This window comes from Gigantopelta aegis, chromosome 8 (genome assembly GCF_016097555.1).
Source record: "Gigantopelta aegis isolate Gae_Host chromosome 8, Gae_host_genome, whole genome shotgun sequence".
NCBI lineage: Eukaryota > Metazoa > Mollusca > Gastropoda > Neomphalida > Peltospiridae > Gigantopelta > Gigantopelta aegis.
This window is the reverse complement of record NC_054706.1, coordinates 61817087-61840508: the sequence shown is the minus strand read 5'-3', so window position 1 is coordinate 61840508 and position 23422 is coordinate 61817087. Positions and strand designations below refer to the sequence as shown.

Below are 23422 nucleotides of genomic sequence, written 5' to 3'. Positions count from 1 at the left end.
TTGAATTAGATGTCTGAAAAGTGAACGGTTCAACTAAAAAAATAGGGTAATTTTTTCGACAGTGCAGTTTGTGCATATTGTTAATTTGTTTAATGTATTGCACCAGTAACATACTAACAGTACTGATATGATGTCAGCGACTGATAATGGTGGGTAAGGAGCTTAATCCATGATACTGATAGCTTTCAGCCGCATCATGAAAGGATCGAAAACCGTGTTATTGTACTACAGAATGTATATTGCTCCAGATGTAGGCGTGCTTCTGCTTAACGTAGCGGCATGAGTTCGACGTTCGGAAGTCTTGCCCCCCCCCCCCCCCCCCTTCAATGGTTGAGGTTAGATTTAAGGTTAGGGTTAGTCTCAGAGCATTTGACAGTAAGTGTTTCTGCCAGAAAGAAATTTTTGGGTATGGCACTATGAAATTGAATATTTAAAATGTGTCTGATGAATTTGATAGAGGGTATGGGCTCCCCCAAAAAGAATATGGGTTAGGTTTAAGGTTAGGGTTAAGAAAATCATACAGTAATGATAAGAATCATTAATTTTGTCAAAAGGTCAACTTAAAAAAATAAAATCTGCCCAAAATTTGGGTATTTCACCATTTTCGGAACCGAACATACGGGTACTTCGACCCCTGGCCGCCATTGTTTATCACGTGACGCGGTGAAGCTTCTCCTTAGTTACGTATGGTTTAATAGTGAAATGAGGCAACTTTGGTCGATCATTTACAACAGTTAACGGTCACGATGCCTAAAACATGTTGTGCAGTTGGCTGCATAAACCATAACATGATGTTAAAAAAAAAAATCGTTTTACAAATTTCCAAAAGAAGAGACTAGGTGCCGCTTGTGGGTAGGGTCATTAAAACGACAAACCTGATGAATTTCATGGCTTCCCTCACAGAATGTGACTACGTTGACTTTAATGTTGTTGCTTGTTGACACCAACAGAGATTAATTTAGCAAACAAAATGGTTAAAGTATGTGCAGTGATAAAAATCCCACATTATACTGTAAATAAAATACACAATTCCATCGTCTTCCATGAAACCCCCCCCAACAAAACGATGCATCCAGTTCTTGAATAAAGAGTATATTCCTTTATCATTAAATTTGTGTGGTCTTTATTTTTCATTTAATCATAGTTGCTTGGATATTATCTATACTTGTATTTATTTTCCCATACTACAGCTACTACATCTTAGTTATTTATTTTTAAATTTTAAAATAAGTTTATACTGCTAAATTACACACATATAATAATTATAATATAGGCCTAAATTCTTGTTTAAACTTTAATTATTGTTATTATTTTTTTGCAAATGTGTCTGTAGCAGGCCTGCAGTAAGAAAATATAGGTTGCCCCCCCCCCTTTCTCTCCGTGTATTTAATATTTACTTTGGTGCAGAGGGTAAATAATGTGTGTGCCTTTGTTTCAGTATATATATAAAGTGTGTGTGTGTGTATATATATCTATCTATATATATGTATACATATACATACATACAATATATATATATATATATATATATATATATATATATATATATACACATAAATCTAAAAATACATACAAATCTATTCTATTGTGGATCAGTATAATTTGGTGGTTGTGGTACATTTTGCTTGTTCAAGTTAGAGGACTTACCTTTTAACATATATATATGTAGTTTCATGGTATTCTACAGTTCAGTGTTTGTGTGTGTAATCTGCTTTAGCAATTACCTGCAATAAAATGAATGGTCAACTGCCATATCTGATATTTGTTTTCCATTTTGAAAATACTGTTTGACATGAAGAATATAGCATTTAACCATCTCATTCATATATTTTCCTTGAATATGCTACATAAGTGCATCTACATGAGGTAATTTAACCCGGGTTAAAAGCAACTTAGGTTAAATATGTGTAGTCTAGTAGAAGGCATACCGATATAGATCAGTTTATTAACAACCATATTTGCCTCCTTTCTCCAGCTGTACATTGTATACTATTAAAAATTAGTTTTGTAGATATTACTTAAATTGAACTGCAATAACAATTCCAATACAGCACAAGATTGAACAAGAAAATATCTGCATTATCCATTGTGACTAGATATAAAACACCACCAATATTATATATATATATATATTAACCATTATTTACTCAGGTATGTTTTTGTGTTTTATTACTAGATATACCAGGTTAAACCCTATTATTAAAACATTTGCATGTTTGTTCGACGAGGTAACACTTATGTTTTATTAGGTTGTAGACCTCGACATGAAAATAACTGAGGGAACTGATTATTTGCTCCCTAATGTAGTTTATGGTGAGCAGTTTAAAATATTACCATATTGATACTACATGTATATAAATTCACATGCCAAAGCAAACTATATATTATTCTCCTTGAACTAATCTCAGGTGTGATGGGTAAGTAGAGAGAGATATTGCTCCCCCTAGATGTCAAGGTCTGAGGATGGCTATATTTTATTATTGCTATTTTTTGTTGCCTGCAATCAACCGGTAAGGAAGGGCAACATCATGTGGTAATTTTGCAATCAGTAAAAACAAAAGCATTTCATTATTTCAAGAAACTGTATTTTGTTTTAAGAATAAAAGAATGTATTCAGTGGAACATTATACTATTGCCAATACATCTATATAAGATATGACAATAATACTATTGTAATTTTGAAGTTGTAAAGTAACAACTTTGCCATTGTTTAATTATTACATATTATTTGGAAATAAAAGAATTATTAAATCGTAAAAATAATTAACTTAATCATGCATACACATTTTATTATAAATACAAATTATATATTTTGTAGCCCACATAATTATTATATTAATAATTATCTTATCATTTCAAAATTGTTAAAATTTATAATTAACATTACCTGAAAATTGCATCAACAAAAATTATATTCTGCCCAACCTTCCCTGTCCCCTCGACATTCAAAGTACACGGAAACACATCGGTACTAAATATAGATTATACTAATTCAGATTCCCGTTGTTCGTTTCTCTTATATGGCAACCCAAGCTGTTATAATACACATAAGATGTATTGCAACTATGTGTTAGCTACAGAAAATAAATGACAATATGTAAGGCATGTAAAACGTTAATATGATAACTTTATTCTATGTAAACCAGTAATCACTAAGGCTTTGCTTCACCCCCAAAGACCCGGATGATCAGTAACTAGGCCGTGTGACGTCACGCCGGTTCTGAGAATACCCATTTTACCCTCTGGCAGAAACCCTGTTTGATATAAAAGGTCGAACTCTTTTCCAAATACAGCATTTATGATAAATTTTATCAGACTTCTTCTAAGTACAATAACATGTACAGTGCCATGTTCATTAATATAATAGGAGGGAGGTGGGGGCATTGATGTTCATATTCATTGTACTATCAACAGAAACTGCCTTAATGTTGCTATTACTGATGTATCATTTAATAAAAGATTTCTGCATCTCAGACTAAATGGCCAATCGTGGTTAACTTTAAAAGAAAAAAGTTTTAAACAATTATATGATATCTAGATCTATCATTCTGTCTGTTGGTGATAGTAGCTAACATAATTGAATAATTGTGCATCGTGGGAAGAAACATAAATGGATAATCTAGCTATTCTAAATGCTTGTAACTTAAAATTTATACTAAAGAGATTTAATGATTTTCTTATGTTTCAGGACAAAGGTGCATCCAAATGACAAGCAGAATTAGAAAGAAGAGATTTGCTAAGAAATCATAACTTTTATTAAACCCATATATTACTTACACATGTAACATGGAGTTTAGAACAGAAGCGCCTTGTGACGATATTGAACTGATTAGTGAGTGGCCAGTAACAGAGTCTCCAGACAGGGAAGATACTGAATCAGAAGATACAACATTCAGCACATATTCCAACAAAACAAACAGTGCTTTGTTAGGTATATCGACTAAAGAGGCAAATGATAACAGTGACGTGGAAAGAAGAAAAAAGAAATCTCTTGATGTACACAATGAAAAGAAAAAGCCGCGACTTGATAATGTAGATTTTGCTGAAGCCGCTCTGGCAAGATGGTGGCGACATCAAGGTAGGAAGTTGTTCACCGACAAGAATCTCCCGAAGTCGACAAACCCAAACACTCTACTCTACTGGGTATCCAGGTAAGAAGTCATGTTAATATTGGGTATGATGGGGGTGGAGGGGGTGTTAGAGGGATGTCAAACACATTCTAAGGCAGGAAGAAAAAAAAGTGTTTCGATTGGCAGCAAGGCATCTTTTATATACCATATGCATCATCCAACAGATAGGATAGTACATAATACATACCATGGCTTTTGTTACACCAATTGTGGAGCATTGCACGGCTGGAATGAGAAATAGTCCAATAGGATTGATCCTAGAATGGTCGCATATCAGGCAAGTACTTTAGCACTGGGCTCTGTCTGCTCATGATCTCATGTGAGAGGCAGAACGCAGGGTTTTTTTGTTTACCTACAAATTAAAATGTTTATTTTAAACCCAAGTATGCAGAGAGAAATTATTATTATTTTTATTTTCAAGTTCAAGTTCTTTTATTGTGTTAAGTTTTATCAGCATTATAACAATGAAAAACATCAATATATATAATAGTGCAGAACAATGGTGGAGAATGACTTGCAGATAAATATATACAAACAACTAAAAAGCATAAAGTAATAATTATGATTATTCTGTCCCCTCCCCACTTGTGATCAATTGTTGAATAGCTCTACGTCTGAACACACAGTAATGAAAAACATGTTTTTCCGAAACAGAAAAGTTTTTTTATATATTGTTTGCCATTTGCATTGCCAGAAAAAAACCCCTAAAAAAACAATTGTGCCACTGTTTCTAGCTAAACATTTTGTTGAAATCAAACATGGCTTGATTCGCTAAACACATTTAGCTGAACTTGTTTTCACAGCCATGTGCCTTTGACTTAAACTAAAGAGAAAGAAATGTTTTATTTAACGACGCACACAACACATTTTATTTACGGTTATATGGCGTCAGACATATGATTAAGGACCATGCAGATTTTGAGAGGAAACCCGCTGTCGCCACTACATGGGCTACTCTTTCCGATTAGCAGCAAGGGATCTTTTATTTGCGCTTCCCACAGGCAGGATAGCACAAACCATGGCCTTTGTTGAACCAGTTATGGATCACTGGTCGGTGCAAGTGGTTTACACCTACCCACTGAGCCATGCGGGGCACTCACTCAGGGTTTGGAGTCGGTATCTGGATTAAAAATCCCATGCCTTGACTGGGATCCGAACCCAGTACCTACCAGCCTGTAGACCGATGGCTTAACCACGACACCACCGAGGCCGGTTTGACTTAAACGAATGTCATACATTGTAATTTGTAATCTGCTCATTTAAATGTTACAATATCTTATTTTGTCTTTTTATATCCCTTTTAAAAAATAAAAATATAATAATGAAATAGCAATATTTATGAGATTGTAAATTTTTTAAAGAACACATCTATAATTTCCTTCTCTATGCTCATGGAACTGGTAAAATGCATTTTGATCTAATGTAAAAACCAAGACAACCAGAAACACATTGAATTAAACCAGAATTTGCAAGTAATGTATAATTTAACAGCATAAAAACTTTAATAGCTGAAACTATTTTACATTTCATAATAATAATAATAATACAGGACAATTACTTTAACTGCTTGTTGTTTTTTCCACAGGACTGAAGCAAGAAAGACATTTCTATCAAATGCAGAGAACAATTTTTGTTTTTTTCACAGGACATAAGCGGGAAAGACATTTGTTTCAAATGAAATGCAGAGGACAATTTATTTTTGGTTTTTTTCCACAGGACTGAAGCAGGAAAGACATTTCTATCTAATGAAAAGCAGAGGACAATTTCCTATTGTTTTTTTTTTTCACAGGACAGAAGCAGGACAGACATTTCTATCAAATGAAAAGCATAGACTAAAGAAATCATTAAAACAAGGGCAGACAACTGCCAGTGTCTCTGCTGCTCTGGCCTCGGTTGAAGAGAGACTCGGAGATCTGGATAGTGCTGCCCGTCATCTTGATACTGCTGTCAGCCATGACCCACACAGTGCGTTTTTTATTTTATTTTTAACTTATTTTCGTACTTATATCCAAGTAAGGTTTAAGCACGCTGTCCTGGACACACACCTCGATTATCTGAGCTATCTGTCCAGAACAATGTGTTAGTTGTTAGTGAGAGAGAAGAGGGTGCAGTGGTCTTACGTCTACCCACTGAGTCATTAAAACTCGCTCTGGGTGGGAGCCGGTACTGGCCTGCGAACCCTGTACCTACCAGCCTTGTGTCTGATTGATTAACCACGACACAACCGATACCAGTGAGTGCGTATTGAATCATGTCTCATGTACTAGTCGTAACAGAACATACATGTATCTGTAAACATACAGGCACATTCTTTCAATTAGGTGGGGTTGTACATGTAGTCCGAAACATCTCACTTTGAGGTTGGATCCATATCTACATGTACATGTATGTATTTTCATGTACAAAATGTAACTTGAAGATATTGTGACCAAGTTGGACACATCACATTTGCACAATATTTAACATGCAAACTCACATTTGAAATTGACCGTGTGTTATATTGGTACTCCTCTAGCTGCCGGTTACAAAATCTTCTACAAATTATTCCAAATTCTTGAGTATGGATCCCTTTTTTTTAAAATAGAAGTGTCATCGACTAACGAACTCTCAACATCAGTTCTAGTCTGTCAATCATTCAGATCACCAACCACTTTCAAATTGGCTGACCAAGCAGATTCACTTCCTGTCTGGTCAAATGTTTATGCAAATCGCCTTAAGGTAATAATGAAGTCAAATATGACTATTATGTGTTGGAATGATGCATACTCGTACCACCAACACACACCAACAATTTAACAAATGAGTAATGGGTAATTATAATAATAACCCACCTATAACAGGCAATTCATTTGTTAAACTTTCAGTGTGAATTGGTAGTCTGAGCAGGCATGTTTTCAACACATAAACATACCATTTTAGAACATATCTGTAAACATTCATGAACATGGACATCCTTTCATTTAAGGAACATGACATAATAACAGATCTATGATAGAATATTCCCATATATCCAAGTATCTCTAAACCAGATGTCGAAATAATCTAAGGCTCTCTTTCCATTAATGCGATTTCGCATCGTTCTGCACACGGTGTGGGGGGGGGGGGGGGGGGGGGGGGGGGGGGGGGGGGGGGCACGTAGCCCAGTGGTAAAGCACGCGCTTGATGCTCGGTTGGTCTGCGATTAATCCCTGTCCTTTTTTGGGGGCTATTTGTCATTCCAGCCAGTGCACCACGACTGGTATATCAAAGGCTGTGGTATGTACTACCCTGTCTGTGGGATGGTGCACATAAAAGATCCCTTGCTGCTAATTGAAAAGGAGTAGCCCATGAAGTGGCAACAGCGGGTTTCCTCTTTCAATATCTGTTGTCCTTAACCATATGTCTGACGACATATAACCGTAAAATAAAAAATGTGTTGAGTGCGTCGTTAAATAAAATATTTCTTTCTTCTTCTTCTTTTTCTGCATATGGAAATGTGCTTTTCTGTATCTGTGGATTACTATATAAAATTTGATTTTATGGAAATGTACTTTTAGGTCTCTAGTAAATACTTCACTTTATGACATTACCACACTAAAATAACTCATTCATGGAAAAGTTGCTCAATAATCGACCTTTTGTTTTCCAGCGCATTGTTAGCCCACATGCAGAATTGTGTATATGGAGAATGTTAATATGTATATTTACTGCATTGATAAACTTGTGCTAAATCACATTAATGGAAAGTGGGACTTAAGTTAAATATCACATACCCATAATGTGTTTATTTCTGTTAGACAGATAATCAGTACCAGTGGATGGTAGAGAAAGTAAAACGACAGCGAGACGTCAAAGAGAAACAGAAGAGAATGATGACTCTTCTTCCATCAGAGTTACTTCTGCCCTCTGCAACACAGGTTGGATTCACACAGAAATAATATTGAAATGTCTGTTTTTAAAGAGACAGTCCTGTGTTTGCTTCCATTGTAAGAGATTTCTGACTAACAGAGCCTTTTTTGGTAACTAAAATTACATATTAAAGATATTTTCCTGTTTAGAATATCAGTGTCTGTACAAACAAGGTGTTTGGAAGGAAGGAAGGAAATGTTTTATTTAACAATGCACTCAACACATTTTATTTACGGTTATATGGTGTCAAAGTCGTCCTAATGTTTGTAGTGGCCCAAACCAGATTTAACTTCCCAATATTTTTGTACTGTCAAAACAATATATGTCACAAAGTAAAGTGAAAAATACCTGTTGCAGACATTAATACAATGCTGCAAACACATTGGATATACAGACACTGGTATTGTAAACAAGAAAATATATTTGATGTGTCAGTTTAATCTTTAGTCAGAAACATCTTACATTAGCAGCAAACTCAGGACAGACCCTTTAAACAGTTTAAATAATTTTATTAAATGTCAGATGGGTTTTTTGGTTATGCACATTTAATTTGCTTAAAAACTTTTATCATCCATTAAAGGCTTTTGTAGGGGATATCGCTTGCACTATAATTTGTGATATTTCCTGCGATATTTTATAATCTTGATTGGTCAAATTGTAATCACAAGACAATGTTTTGTTACGTCACTGTTTGTTTCAGCGCTAAACCTACCATTAGTGATGTCACGCCACTGCCGTTCTGCTAGTTAACGAGTCTACCGCTGACATTCAACCCACATTTACTGACATTGTTTACAACTGTCGCAAATGAAAAGAATACCCCCCTCGTGTCTTGTGATATCATAATTTATCAGCACTTGTTGATAAAAGTATAAAATCCTCGGCAAGCCTTGGATTTCATACTTTTATCAACTTGTGCTGATAAATTATGATATCACAAGACACTCGGGGAGTATCCTCTATATATATCGAATTCCTAATACTTTTCTAAACAAAACTGTTACAACATATTACTGGAATAATTGTAAGGTGTGGTCTGCAGGCATCTGAAGTATTTGCAACCTATATGATGTTGTCGACTGATAATATTGCTTGACGTCATTTTTAAATTGTGATAATAAGAAGAATATTTTTAATTACATGAGCTACGGTAATTAGAGATTAAATTTGTTTTTATTGGATGTTAATATGCACAGATATGAAGAAAATTAAATATTTTATAATTTAAATACTGTATATGATGCAAGGGTAATGCTACTTCAGTAGCATAGTAAACGTGGTTTATTAAAACAGATCTTGTTTACAGATTTTAGTGGTCTTGATAAAAGTCTTATCTGAACTCTATGACATGTTTTTAAAAGTCTGCAATTACTTAAACTTAGATAATTACAGTGAAACCCATCTAAACCGGACACTCTTAGTACCATACAATAAAAATGTCTGGTATTAAGAGGGATCTGGTTTAGAGAGGTTAAGTTCTGTGCTGGTTTTTAAAAAGGGACTGGGTAAAACGTTCGGTTTTGAGGGAATTCCGGTTTACAGAGAGGTTTCACTGTACTTATGCAGGGCTCGAATCTAACGGCAGCACCGACGGCAATTGCTGTCGTTGAGGTATAAATTGCCGTAGGTAGAGAGCATCACCGATGGTACTTTAGTGCCATCGGTAAAGCTCCTCAACAATGGCGAAATGTATACACCTGGTGTGCATTATCTGCCAATATTTAACATCTGCGCATTTAAAAGATGTCTACATATAACAAGATAGCCTTTCAGTCAGGTTTATTTGCTGCAAATGTCACTTTTAAAAAAATTGCCATAGGCAGGTCCAAAATTGCCGTCGGAGGACTTTCACCCATTGCAATTCTTTTAAACATTGCCGAGGGAGACAAATTCTTAAGTTCGAGCCCTGCTTATGTAAAAAGACTGTTATGTAGCAAAAGTAAACATTTGGCTGACTTAATGTAGCATACATCAGAATATGAGGATATGAATCTCAGGACTCACTCTGGAACAAATTCTGGTTTAGCCAATTTTCAGATATGTAGAGTATTTTCTTGAAAATTATTAAAATGTGATTAATTTACGGAAAACGTTATTAGTCAAATGCTAAATGTTGTAGCCACTGTGTAAAAATGAGGATTTGGCTATTTTGGCCATGGACAGTGGGAGTCGATGTGAATTACTTGTCATCAGTTAGACATACTTTTAATTTTATCTGTGATACTTTTTCTAATGGTAGCAGTGAGTCAGCCATTTGTACTTACTGGTAACTCTTGTATTACAAATCAACTGCACTTCATACACACATTCAGCAATTAAACATTACTGTCATGACTTAAATCAAGAAAAAGAAATGTTTTATTTAATGAGGCACTCAACACATTTTATTTACGGTTATATGGCGTCAGACATATGGTTAAGGACCACACAGATTTTGAGAGGAAACCCGCTTCACTTCATGGGCTACTCTTTCCAATTAGCAGCAAGGGATCTTTTATTTGTGCTTCCCACAGGCAGGATAGCACAAATCATGGCCTTTGTTGAACCAGTTATGGATCACTGGTTGGTGCAAGTGGTTTACACCTACCCATTGAGCCTTGCGGAGCACTCACTCAGGGTTTGGAGTCTGTATCTGGATTAAAAATCCCATGCCTCGACTGGGATCCGAACCCAGTACCTTCCAGCCTGTTGACCGATGGCCTAACCACGATGCCACCGAGGCCGGTGACTGACTTAAATCAGAGAAATTGTATAACAAATGTACCTGGCTGTGAAAACTGTGTTTTAAAGGCGCAGTCCCTAGTTTTAATTTGTAAAAAATGGACACTCAGTTTAGTTAATCTACAAACCTGTAACACATTTGGATAAAGTTTCAATACAGTGAAAGACGAGTCTGTGACGTTAAAATTGGGAAATATCCTTAAAGATAGACTAGAACTCAAATCAATAACCGCTACTTCTCAGACACGTGTGCATTTTTAAAAATATGAAAAATGCATTTTATGGTATTAGAAACAACTAGATGACCAGAAACACTTTGATTCTATGGAAATGGATAATCTAAACAATAAAATATAAGTAATGTTTGACTTAATTAATGATAAACGGCTCTAATAGTGAAAAAACATGTTGTAGTCTTTAAAAACTGGGTATGTTCCTTTAATTCAGTAGAAATCATCTCCATAATTATATTTGTATCACAGAACTGAGGAAAATATCTGTTCACATGTATGTGTTTTTGAATTTGAAAGTTGCTGTAGTGTTTGAACTCTATAGTATTTAAAATGGGGCAGGACGTAGCCCAGTGGTCAAGCGTTCGCTTGATGCACAGTCGGTCTGGGATCGATCCCCGTCGGTGGGCCCATTGGGCGATTTCTCGCACCAGCCAGTGCACCACGACTGGTATATCAAAGGCTGTGTTATCCTGTCTGTGGGATGGTGCATATAAAAGATCCCTTGCTGCTAATAGAAAAGAGTAGCTCATGAAGTGGCAACAACGGGTTTCCTCTCTCAGTATCTGTGTGGTCCTTAACCATATGTCCAATGCCATATAACCGTAAATAAAATGTGTTGAGTGCTTAGTTAAATAAAACATTTCCTTCCTTCTATTTAAACTGTGTTGAGATCATGGTGTGTTTGTGTTCACCAGGTGGACAGGGTATCATCAAATGAACTAACTGTTGAAGAGTTTTACATGAAGTATGCCAAGACCAGGACTCCAGTTATTATCACAGACATGGCAGAGAAGATGACACGTGGTCCATGGACTCTACAGCATATTAAAAATGTGGCAGGTCAGACTGAGTAATAGTACTAAACAGTTTTATTACAAACCTATTCAATCTTACTATAGTGACAAAGCCAACTTGAAACTCTGTGGACCAGAACTTTTAAATGGGGAATTCCCTTTTTGTTTTTACTGCAGTTAGTGCCTTTTATTGATGTCGCCTTTTATTTACTGACGTCATAGATGATTTACAAATTACGTCACATCGTATTTGAAACATTACACAAAGCTGCGCAGAGTAAGATTCTTAATGTTAAATCCATGAAAGGAGTTTTGATCATAGATTTAACAAAGTGTTGTTATGACGTTAAATTAAAAACAGTTTTTATAACACATAAAAGAGGGTATGTAATAAATACAGAAGTTCACATCTGTTGTTTTCGCTTCCTATTCATTGCACTAATTTATTTTGCAAAAGAATGTACCACTAGACCACTGTCCGTGATAATCTGGTCTCGTGGTATATATTCTTGCGTAAACTAAACTCGTGCAATAAATGGGAAGCGAAAGCAATGTATATGAAGTTCTGTATATATATATATATCACATGGCATACCAATGTACTTTCTTTTAAATTTCACTACCCTCTTTCCTTTATCTCCTTTTGGATTCCATCTTACAGACCCTGTCGTTTTACGGTGAGCTATTACTCTGGCTCTCCATCACTCACCTAGACTAGTTCAAGAAGAGTCATATTTGGCTCTCCTTAGCATATGATTAAAAAAAATATATATAGTTCCACTAAAGGATTAAAATATCAATGCTCAATGTGGTAATATCTTTAGTTGTGGGAGAAAGTAATTATTTCCATCAATTTTGTTCATACCAAGGTCTGATCTTATATCTTCCTGTTCTGGCATCTGGTCCTATCTTTTAACTTCTTTTGCTATCAGCCTCCACATCCGAGTTCTTGTCTGTCCAACCATGACAGTTAAAGTTTTGTTTTGATTAATGACACCACTAGAGCACATTGATTTATTAATCAATAGCTAATGTATGCCAAACATTTGGTAATTTTGACTTGTAGTCTTGGAGGAAATCTGCAATTTTTTTCCATCAGCACCATTATATTCAGTTTCTCACAGTACAACACATACTACTGTCTGTGATAATACCAGTCATGGTGCACTGGTGGTTATGGGAGGGAAACTCGTTCCAGCCAATGCACCACAACTGGTATATCAAAGGCCATAGTATGTGCTACCCTGTCTGTGGGATGGTGCATATAAAAGATCCCTTGCTGCTTATTGAAAAGAATAGCCCATGAAGTGGCTACAGCGGGTTTCCTCTCTCAATATCTGTGTCGTCCTTAACCATATGTCTGACGCCATATAACCGTAAATAAAGTGTTGAGTGTGTTGTTAAATAAAACATTTCCTTCCTTCCTTATGGGGGGGGGGGGGGGGGGGAGAACCAATCAAAGAATGGGTCCACTGAGGTGGTTTGATCCTATGACACGAGCACCGTAGGTGATTGCTCTACCGACTGAGCTAGATTCCGTGACAGGTTCTTGTCTCTTATGGCTATCCTGTGACCCAGCACACCTCAGGCAAACACACTCATAATAATTAGACTCCTATTAGTGAATCATTTGTTCGTAGGAGACTGCTCAGCTGTACTGAAGAAACCAGTGACTGACTCTGTGGAATGGGCCAGACTGGAGGATGCCAAAAGTGTGGTGGTCAAGGACTTTATTGATAATGTGATCAGTGCTGATGGTGACCGTGACCTCTACTTGTTTGACTGGAGTCTGCCACAGCATTGTCTGCCCTTGGCGGAAGAACTTAATATTCCAAAATATTTTGCTGGTGAGTATGTTTTATCAAATGAATGTCTCCATTTCTCCAAGTGATTCAGTAATTATATGACGGGTCCACGGGAAGAACCTGTGATGTCACCTTTTTAGTAAGGTGATATGTTTTAATTTTAAAGTTTACAACTCTGCAATTGTGGAATATTTATACGTAAGAAATCGTAATTTTCCAACATCTTTTAATAGCCTACCATAATTATAGGTTTTTAATTTAGTGTGTCATTGTGACCGTGACATACACGGCTGTTATAATACTGACTATCTGTTTGGACATCATAGGTTATTCCCGCGAACCCTTCATATGTTGTTGTTTAAAAATGTGCTAGGGTGTCATTGATGGGACTGTCCTGAGTTTGATGCTATTATAAGATGTTTACAACTAATGAAATATTTTAAGGCCTAAAATTATATACTAAGTATATTTTCTTGTTTAGAATATCACTGTCGATGTATTCAATGAGTTTCTGGCCATTTTAATGTTAGTTAGGAAACCCAAATTGAATATATATGTATATAGGGCAACGACCCCAGTATTCGACCACTTAAGAAAGAAAGGATTATAACATGTTCATTTTATTGGCATTTGCTAATATTTGTTTTTCTTCGTAAATACTTACTGGCAATGCTATTCATTTATTTTATAGTAAATGCAGCATATATCAAACAACTAAATCCAAAAACTGTTGATTTTAACAATTGTAACACATATTCATGCATTTACGCACGCACGCACATGCTTATATACACATTCACACATGCACAATTACTTTCTGATGAACAGTCTCTTTGGTCCTATCTCAATTTACAAATAATGATATTAGACTGAAAATAAAAGAAAACATAACTGTGTAAGTCCTGACAAACAGCACCAAAAGACATAAAAGTAGTAAATTTGTGGTTCTTGGGAGTTTATTTTGGCAATGTATCCTCAAGCTTTTCTATTGGTCGAATACTGGGGCAACCCTCTCTATCATATGTCATTATTTGATCACGTGGTCACGTGATCGAAATTATAATGACTGAGGTCACATTGCATTGCCAGCTCCATTTGATTATAAATAAAAACATTAAAGACATTTTCAAAGATTTCAAATGGAATAAAAGTATTGCAAATGTTCACGGGATGTTGGATGATGTAATAGCATGCTATAAAAATGGCCTACATTCATATTATCACTATAGCCGATGAATATATACTTACGTTCATTCACATGGTTATCGTCTGCTATTACATTTCCAGAAGAAAGAATGTTCACCCTGTCGTGTATGTTCAAAATACATTCGGAAAATCTATATACTATTCAGTTTAAACGAGTATGGTAATTAATTAAATACACTGGTCGAATACTGGGTACTGGTCTATATACATGTATAGATATAGATATATATAGATAGATAGATAGATAGATAGATACATGTAGATAGATATAGATATATAGATATAGATAGATAGATAGATATAGATATAGATCTATCTATCTATCTATCTATCTTTCTTTATATATCTATTTATATATATAGGGAATAACTGGTTATTGTCTCAAGATATCGGCTTTATCCTGCAACGGTTAGAATGGCGAATGCAGCAAGGCTCTGCAGAGCTGCATTCGCCATTTGACCTGATATCTTAAAGCCGATATCTTAAGACAGTAACCAGTTTTCTTTTATCCTGCAATGCTATAGGAATATTCGGAAAATCATTATTTATTCCAGTTTTGTGTACGTAAATCGAGTATTGTTAACCTAGCAAGGCTTTTTCCGTATGACATAATTTGTAAGATGCTAGCTACATTCTGTCACATTAAAAAAGCATTTCTAAACTCTAATTCATAAATAAATATACAAGTTTTGTATTGTTATCGCAAAACTAAAAGTTATTTGTATTTACTGCACTTCAATAAATGATTTAACGAGTATGTTTATTGAAAATCTACTCTGAAATACTCGAGTTGAGTCGGGCTTATGTCACGTGACCTATATTTTTGTTTGGATATATATATATATATATATATTAGGAATTAAAATCAAGTTTGACATAATACAAACACTTAATATACAGCGACTGATATTTTATGCAAAAACAAATGTATTAAATATACAGTTTTTGTAACATCTCTGTTAATCAGCTACATCTTAACAATGGCACCAAACTCAAACCTGTCCGTTTATGGAATAATTAATTTCGTCTCCACGTTTGTTGTTTACAGGAGACTATCTACAGAGATTATCTCCAGGCAGTCAGTATCGGGACACCTGGCCGAGTCTCTTCATAGCGGCTGCCGGTCTGAGAAGTGAACTTCACGTCGACACGTTCGGATCTAACTTCTGGATGGCTCTCTTTCAGGGTCGAAAGAAGTACGTACTGATACCAGCTAAAATGACTAATTTAGATATAGATGTAGAATATTTATATATCTTTTGTTATGGCTGATTGCTGTCGTTTACTGAGTAATTGTGAGATAGGTTCCTTAATGCACCATCGCTTGGTGGCTATAACCGGCCTCGTTGGTGTTGTGGTTAAGCCATCGGACATAAGGTTGGTAGGTACAGGGTTGGCAGCCCAGTACCGGCTCCCACCCAGAGTGAGTTTTAATGACTCAATGGGTAGGTGTAAAGCCACTACAACCTCTTCTCTCTCACTAACCACTAACAACTAACAACTAACCCACTATCACGGACAGACAGCCCAGATAGCTGAGGTGTGTGCCCAGGACAGCGTGCTTGAACCTTAATTGGATATAAGCATGAAAATACGTTGAAATGAAAATGAAATGGTGGCTATAATTATAGAATGAAATAAAAAGTTACAGTTTGTTTTGTTTAACGAAACCACTAGAGCACTGATTTATTATCGTCAGCTACTGGATGTCAGACATTTGGTTATTTTGACGTATAGTCTTGGAGAGGAAAAAACGCCATATTTTCCATTAGTATCAAGGGATCTTTTATATGCACCATCCCACAGGCAGGATAGCACATACCATGGTCTTTGATGTACCAGTCTTGGTGCAGTGACTAGAACAAGAAATAGCCCAACAGGTGGGGATCGATCCCAAACCGACTGTGCATCAAATGAATGCTTTACAACGGGGCTACATCCCACCCCATTATGCAGTGAAAGAAATATTTATCATGCAACAATTGATGATTGATTTTTCAGGTGGATATTGTACCCTGCTGAAGAGCAATGTCTTCTTTATCCACAACTACTGCAGTCAATGGATCCCACGTTTGAAGTGGACGTCACAAAGCCAGACCTAGATCGCTTTCCACTTCTATCTCTGACACACCCAGTCCAGTGTATTCTTCAGCCAGGTTTGTTGTTAATATATTATAATTACAAAATTTTACTGCTATTATACGATTTACTCTATTCTGTTTGGACCACATCACTAAAAAAAACCTGAATGTTATCCTTCGATAAACCTCAGAAAATTACATCATTATGTCATATAGGACGTCATTGCACAAAACAAGTCAAGGAAAGCAGTGCTCTACAAAGCAAGTTCAGATTTACTCTTCCCTGGCCAGTAAAGTATAATATTTTATAATAATCGCCAGCCACTGATATTTAGTAGCCAGCTAATATATACTTGTAATTAAATCAATTCATCTGCCATTTTACGGCACATTACTAATGCCATAATTGTTATTAGGACTGCATTCGAATGAAGAGGTGATTCCTAGTTGTTAAATAGAAATTACAAGTTATTGTTTGTGTCCGGTTCCACTAAAACGACTATTAACTATCATTATCAAATTCCGTACCCAATAATTGTATTAAACGAATTTAAGCGAATTACTATTTTAATGGCACTGCTAAAATATGCATTTAAATTGCAGTACTCATTAAAAGTTAAATAAAAGCATTGTGATAATATCTACCAGGCGTGAACGTGTTACTAGTAGTTACCAATCGGCTACCTTACTTTTGGTTTAAATAATATTTATTTTCGTCACATACTGCCTTGTAAATCCATAAATACTGTTTTATAAATAGTTGTGTCTTTAAAGCCATCTAAAGTCGAGTCATGAAAATAGAACCATGTTTTCATCCTCTGGTGAACGTGACTTCCGGCGTGATTAAAACGACATTCACGACTGGAGACGTCGTTATCGTGGAGGGACCCATTATCACAATAAGCACGAAACGATTGGAGCGCAGCATAACACATATATAAGTCGAACATTTAAAATAATTAATGTTTTGAGTTTCAGACAGACAAGTAAAGACATACAGTGGCTCAACAATGTCAAATAAAACCTGGCTCTAAATGAGACAAGACCGACTTGGTCCAAAACTGAACTGGGGCCGAATTATTTCCAAACGCTTGATTTGCGAGAACTTTGCAGAAGATTATGATATTATATATAATACAATGAAAACTGTTTGTATGTGTATTGAGCCAGAAACTCTGAAGTTGATCAATGTGCCTTCGATATATTTGTGTGGTGATGTACTGAAATTTGTTAACAACTATAAATATCTAGGTCATATTATATGCAAAAACATGAAAGACGATAAAGACATTAAATGACAGTATAGAGCCCTTTGTGTACGTGCAAACATGTTGTTGCGGCGATTTGCAAAATGTTCAGAATCTGTTAAAACACAATTATTTGTGAGTTATTGTAGTAATTTGTACGCGGGTGCATTATGGGTGAAATTTACACAGGATACCATGAAGGATCTTAACATATGTTATAATAATGCATACCGATGGATGATCGGCCACGACGACCATACAGTGCCAGCAAGATGTTTGTCAGTCATCGAGTAAAAAGCTTTGGCGCTTTACTTAGCTCAACAGCATATTCGCTGAAGAGCAGAATCGAAACAACTTCAAACGACCTACTTGCCCACCTGCGGTGTACAACTGTGTACGTCAAATCTGTATGTGTAAATCGCTGGCACAAGCTGCTGTATATTATGTAATCAGTTTTGTATGTGATGTTTATATATGTTCTATGGATCTCTGATCTGAAATAAAAATCTATTATTATTATTATTATTATTATTATTCAAGTTAAGGGAGATAACATTATTACCTCCCACTTAACGTGCCCGTGTTTACTCTTGAATACTGGAAAATCGTTATTCATAGTCGGATTAACATGTCTCAAACTTTTATTTTTCAAACAAATTACTGATAGAAAACATTTTATGGAAAATAAATTGCTACTGGTCCACAGTGTTTTTCGATGTCCAGTTTTGTTTACAGATTAAAGTAAAATTATTGGAATGTCGCCAACTGGCGAATGTTATTTTATTTTTTAGAGGCTAGGGAATGTTTTTAGTCACCATGGCAAGTATTTTATTTGCTTTGTAGAGCACTGGAAAGGACGTTAGAAATTGATTTCTGTTTATTTTTGTCTAAAAATTGTTTGTAATTTTTGGGGTATTTATCAGTGTATAACAGTTACAAATTTAGCATAAAATCGCTTTACTGCGCTTTGTGATTTTATACAATTTGTGACTGTTATACATCGATAAATTACCACAAAATGACAAACAATTCTAATGTATTACCTGAATAATTCAATTAAAATCTCCATTGTGAAAAAATCTGTCTATAAAACATTTACTTATCATGCTTATCTTGAACCTCAGCTATAAAGATTATCCTCTAGAGCACATTGATTATTTCATTCATCGACTGTTGGATGTCAAACATTTGGTAATTTTGATATATATAATAGTCTTAGAGGAAACCTGCTACATTTTTTCATTCACAGACAGTATGGTACATACCATGGTATTTAATATAAACAGCTATTGAAGTAGTATTTCTCCATTGTTTTGAATTTGTGGATCAAACTTTTGGTTACATTACCAAGTATATCAAAGGCTGTGGTATGTGCTATCCTGTTTGTGGAATGGTGCATATAAAATATCCCTTGGTGCTAATGGCAAAATGTAGAGGGTTTCCTCTCTAAGACTATATATAAAAATTACCAATATTTGACATCCAATAGCCAATGATTAATAAATCAATTGACTCTAGTGGTGTCGTTAAACAAAACCAACTCTAAAAAAACCTTTTTTTCCTCTTCGTTCTTAAAATTAAAGTTTAATTTGTTCCTCATTTTATAGTATTTTATTAAAATATTTAGTGAAAATGTAGAAAGGTTTTTAATAATATGTTACTTAGTAAACTCAAATTATTACATAAAATTTAATCAACTTGTTCTATTGTCTTGTTCCAGTTTGTTTTGATTATTTTTTTTCCTGTTTCTCCAGGAGATTTGTTGTTTGTTCCTGCGGGTTGCCCTCACCACATCACCAATCTGGAGACATCCGTTGCCATATCCGCCAACTTCGTCGACTCGTCTAACTTTGACTGTGTTGTAGAAGAGCTTCGAATCAATGCCCTCATCGACCCTCGTGCCGCTGACCTTGTCAAGCAGATGCAAAGTTCAGAGTTCAAGGCTACACAAGACTTTAATATTGGTGATTTACATTGGAATGATTTCAAAAAGTGGCCACATGATAAAATTTTAAATCAATAAAATTGTAATATGTGATTTTATTTGGGTTTTTTTTATTTATAAGCTTTTGATTTGACTTCTGGGGATGGATACAATTCTAGGCCTTGACCGTAACATTTTTCAGTGGTAGCCCACCGAGCTTCCAGGTGACGAAATCTGTAGCCCATAATTTTAATAAACCAAAAGGAGAGAGAAAAGCAAAATAATTTATTTTTATGTAAACGTTGTTTTAGGATGGGTTTTTTTAGGTGTTTAAGGATATTGTTGATTGCAGAGTAACTGGAGGTGCAAACAAAATCTAGTAGCCCGGCGGACTACCAGGTTTAGATATTTGTTAGCCAGAGTGAGAAATTGGTAGCTAAAACACCCCGGGTTACTGCTAAGGTCGAGCCCTGAAGTCTGTTTTAAAATGCATATAGGGTGGAGAGGTTATTAGGTCATTTCATGTCAGTGGTCCTAAACTCCCCTTCCCCACCCCCCAAAAATAGGGGATAGGGGGCGGGATACAGCCCTGTGATAAAGCATTCGTTGATGCATGGTTGGTCTGGCATCAATCCCTGTTGGTGGGCCCATTGGGCTATTTTTTCGTTCCAGGCAATGCAACACGACTGGTATATCAAAGGCTGTGGTATGTGCTATTCTGTCTGTGGGATAGTGCATATAAAAGATTCCTTGCTGGAATAATGTAGCAGGTTTCCTCTTTGTGTCAAAATTATTATGTTTGACATCCAGTAGCCGATGATTAATAAATCAATGTGCTCTCGTAGCGTCGTTAAACAAAACAAACAAACTTTTGAAATGAGATCGATCTCCATTCTGGTTCAGTCTATTGTAGGACATTTTGGGCATTAAAATAAGTCTACATAGAGTCGAAAAAATAATTTATGAAAAAAATTTGCTTAATTTTTGGAAGGGAGTATATTTAAGTTCTTTTCCATTCTTATTAGTGTATGTCACAGTAATTATACATGTATGTGAGCTTCCATTAACACATTCAAGCTTGTATGTCTCTGTACCATACATAATCCAAAGGATGTTTTGACAATGTCATGATTGTATGTTTCTATGAATTGCTGTCTCATGCTTTGACTAGCTACAACCCAGGAAAATAAAGTTTTTGTCCTATCCAGTTTTTAGGATTGCTACACCCAAGATGGGTTTGAACTGGCATTGGTAGTGTAGTGGTTAAGCCATCAGACTTAAGGCTGGTAGGTACTAGTTTAGCCTCCTAGTACCAGCTCCTACCCAGAGCGAGTACTCGGTGGGTAGGTATAAGACCATTATACCGACTTCTCTCACTAACAACTAACCCACTATCCTAGATAGACAGCCAAAGTGTGTGCCCAGGACAGCTTGCTTGAACCATAATTCGATATAAGCATGAAAAATCTAAACATACAAAATAGTGGACAGTTTGACATTTGCGATCACACACTTTTTTTTCAATTTATTTTCGTGCATTTTGGATGAAGAGTGAAGTTGGTGCTATGGTCTTACATGTACCCATGGGGCCGTTAAAACTGCTCTTGGTGGGAGTCGACTTTGTTGAGTGCCCAGCCATATTGGCATCAGGGGTAATGAAAAGACAGATTCAGATGCCAAGTCTGCTTTGATTTGCCTCATGCCATGGTTGGTGTACCTTTTTCAGGTTTTAAACCTTATTCAGAATCAACAAATTTATATTTTTGACTTGGCAAAATGATTGAACGGTGCAGTTGCGAATTAGCTTCATGCTGTCAAGCCAGTCCTGGGAGAGTGGCAGTCCTAAAGGCAGTGTAGGAAGGATGGAATAGTCTTGTGTCCTGCTCGCATCAGTTACACACTGATTCTTCTTGAAGAAGGATCCTCCATTGGAGTGTGAGCACTGTCAATGTACTCTGACAGTACGCCACATTTGGAATAGTCTTGTGTCCTGCTCGCATCAGTTACACACTGATTCTTCTTGAAGAAGGATCCTCCATTGGAGTGTGAGCACTGTCAATGTACTCTGACAGTACGCCACATTTGGAATAGTCTTGTGTCCTGCTCGCATCAGTTACACACTGATTCTTCTTGAAGAAGGATCCTCCATTGGAGTGTGAGCACTGTCAATGTACTCTGACAGTACGCCACATTTGGAATAGTCTTGTGTCCTGCTCGCATCAGTTACACACTGATTCTTCTTGAAGAAGGATCCTCCATTGGAGTGTGAGCACTGTCAATGTACTCTGACAGTACGCCACATTTTGATTGAGTGCAATCATCACAAAGAAACTAAAAAAAGATATATTTGGACAACAAAATGTGATGGAATCATTTCGATTCCATCCAGAACTTTTATTGCAATTTCTTCTTGATACTGAATTTTCGTCTAAATTTCAATATTTAATATTGTCTGGGGGTTTTCACAATTCTTTACACTGTGTTTTAATTTAACTGTTGTATTTTTATCTTGATGTTGATCATCACATTCGTTTTGCATTTACCATAGTTTGACACCCAATAGCCAATGTTGGGGTGTTGTTAAACATCAACTCTATTCTATTCCTATTCTTATTCCTATTCCTATTCTTATTCTTATTCCTATTCCTATTCCTATTACACATGTATATTCTATTGGTGGGAGCCAGTACCAGATGTATGTGCTATCCGTTTCTTAAGACCAATGGCTTAATCACTATAGCACTTGTGAACAGTGAAAGGACAGAATTTTTTTTATTTAATGACACAACACATTTTTAATTATGATTATATGGCATCATGGTTAAGGACTACAGAGATAATTATAAAGAGGAAACCTGCTGCTGATCTACTCTTTTTAATTAGTGCCATCCCACAGACAGTATAGTACATACCACAGCCTTTGTTACTGCATTTGATTAGCCAGGCTGAAACGAGGAATAGCCTAATGAGCCCACCCACGAGGATCGATCCTAGACTGACCATGCATCAGGTAAACGTTTTCGTCACTGGGATACATCCCATTCTGTACAAATGATGATACCAGACATTTTCAAAAGGTGAGTGCATCCTGCACCAGTCACAGTGTCACCAGTGAAACTATGGTGTATGTTCATGAAAACTCCCCTTCTATGGATGTAACAATATTTGGCAATCTGAGAATCACGACATACTTTTCATCATTTAGTACCAATTTCAAAGTATTAAAATTGACAATCCGTTATAAATTTGTGAAAACTCGGTCTGGGTGGACTTTTTGTGTCTTTAAACGTTACATTTGACAATGATTTTGGAACTGCAAAATGTCACAAACGACTGAGTCTACGGGAAACCAACATTTGTGTCGCTTTTCCTCATGATAACCGTTATAAAATA

At 35.9% G+C, this 23422-nt stretch overlaps 1 protein-coding gene across 3 annotated transcripts; it reads left to right on the top strand.

Annotated features, from left to right (window-relative positions):
* LOC121379121 (bifunctional arginine demethylase and lysyl-hydroxylase JMJD6-like) lies at positions 1-20148 on the top strand. 3 transcript variants are annotated; one of them, XM_041507600.1, is made up of 9 exons: positions 1-46; positions 3689-4151; positions 5920-6095; positions 7911-8026; positions 11668-11812; positions 13407-13613; positions 15826-15973; positions 16779-16933; positions 19860-20148. In XM_041507600.1, the coding sequence occupies exons 2-9, from the start codon at positions 3787-3789 to the stop codon at positions 20126-20128; spliced, it is 1581 nt and encodes a 526-aa protein (XP_041363534.1). In that variant the 5' UTR covers positions 1-46; positions 3689-3786; the 3' UTR covers positions 20129-20148. The 3 variants fall into 3 exon arrangements, with proteins under 3 accessions (XP_041363534.1, XP_041363535.1, XP_041363536.1); XM_041507601.1 differs by having other exon boundaries at positions 24-149; XM_041507602.1 differs by lacking the exons at positions 1-46; positions 3689-4151 and having other exon boundaries at positions 5941-6095; positions 7907-8026.
* Positions 20149-23422: the final 3274 nt, after the last annotated feature.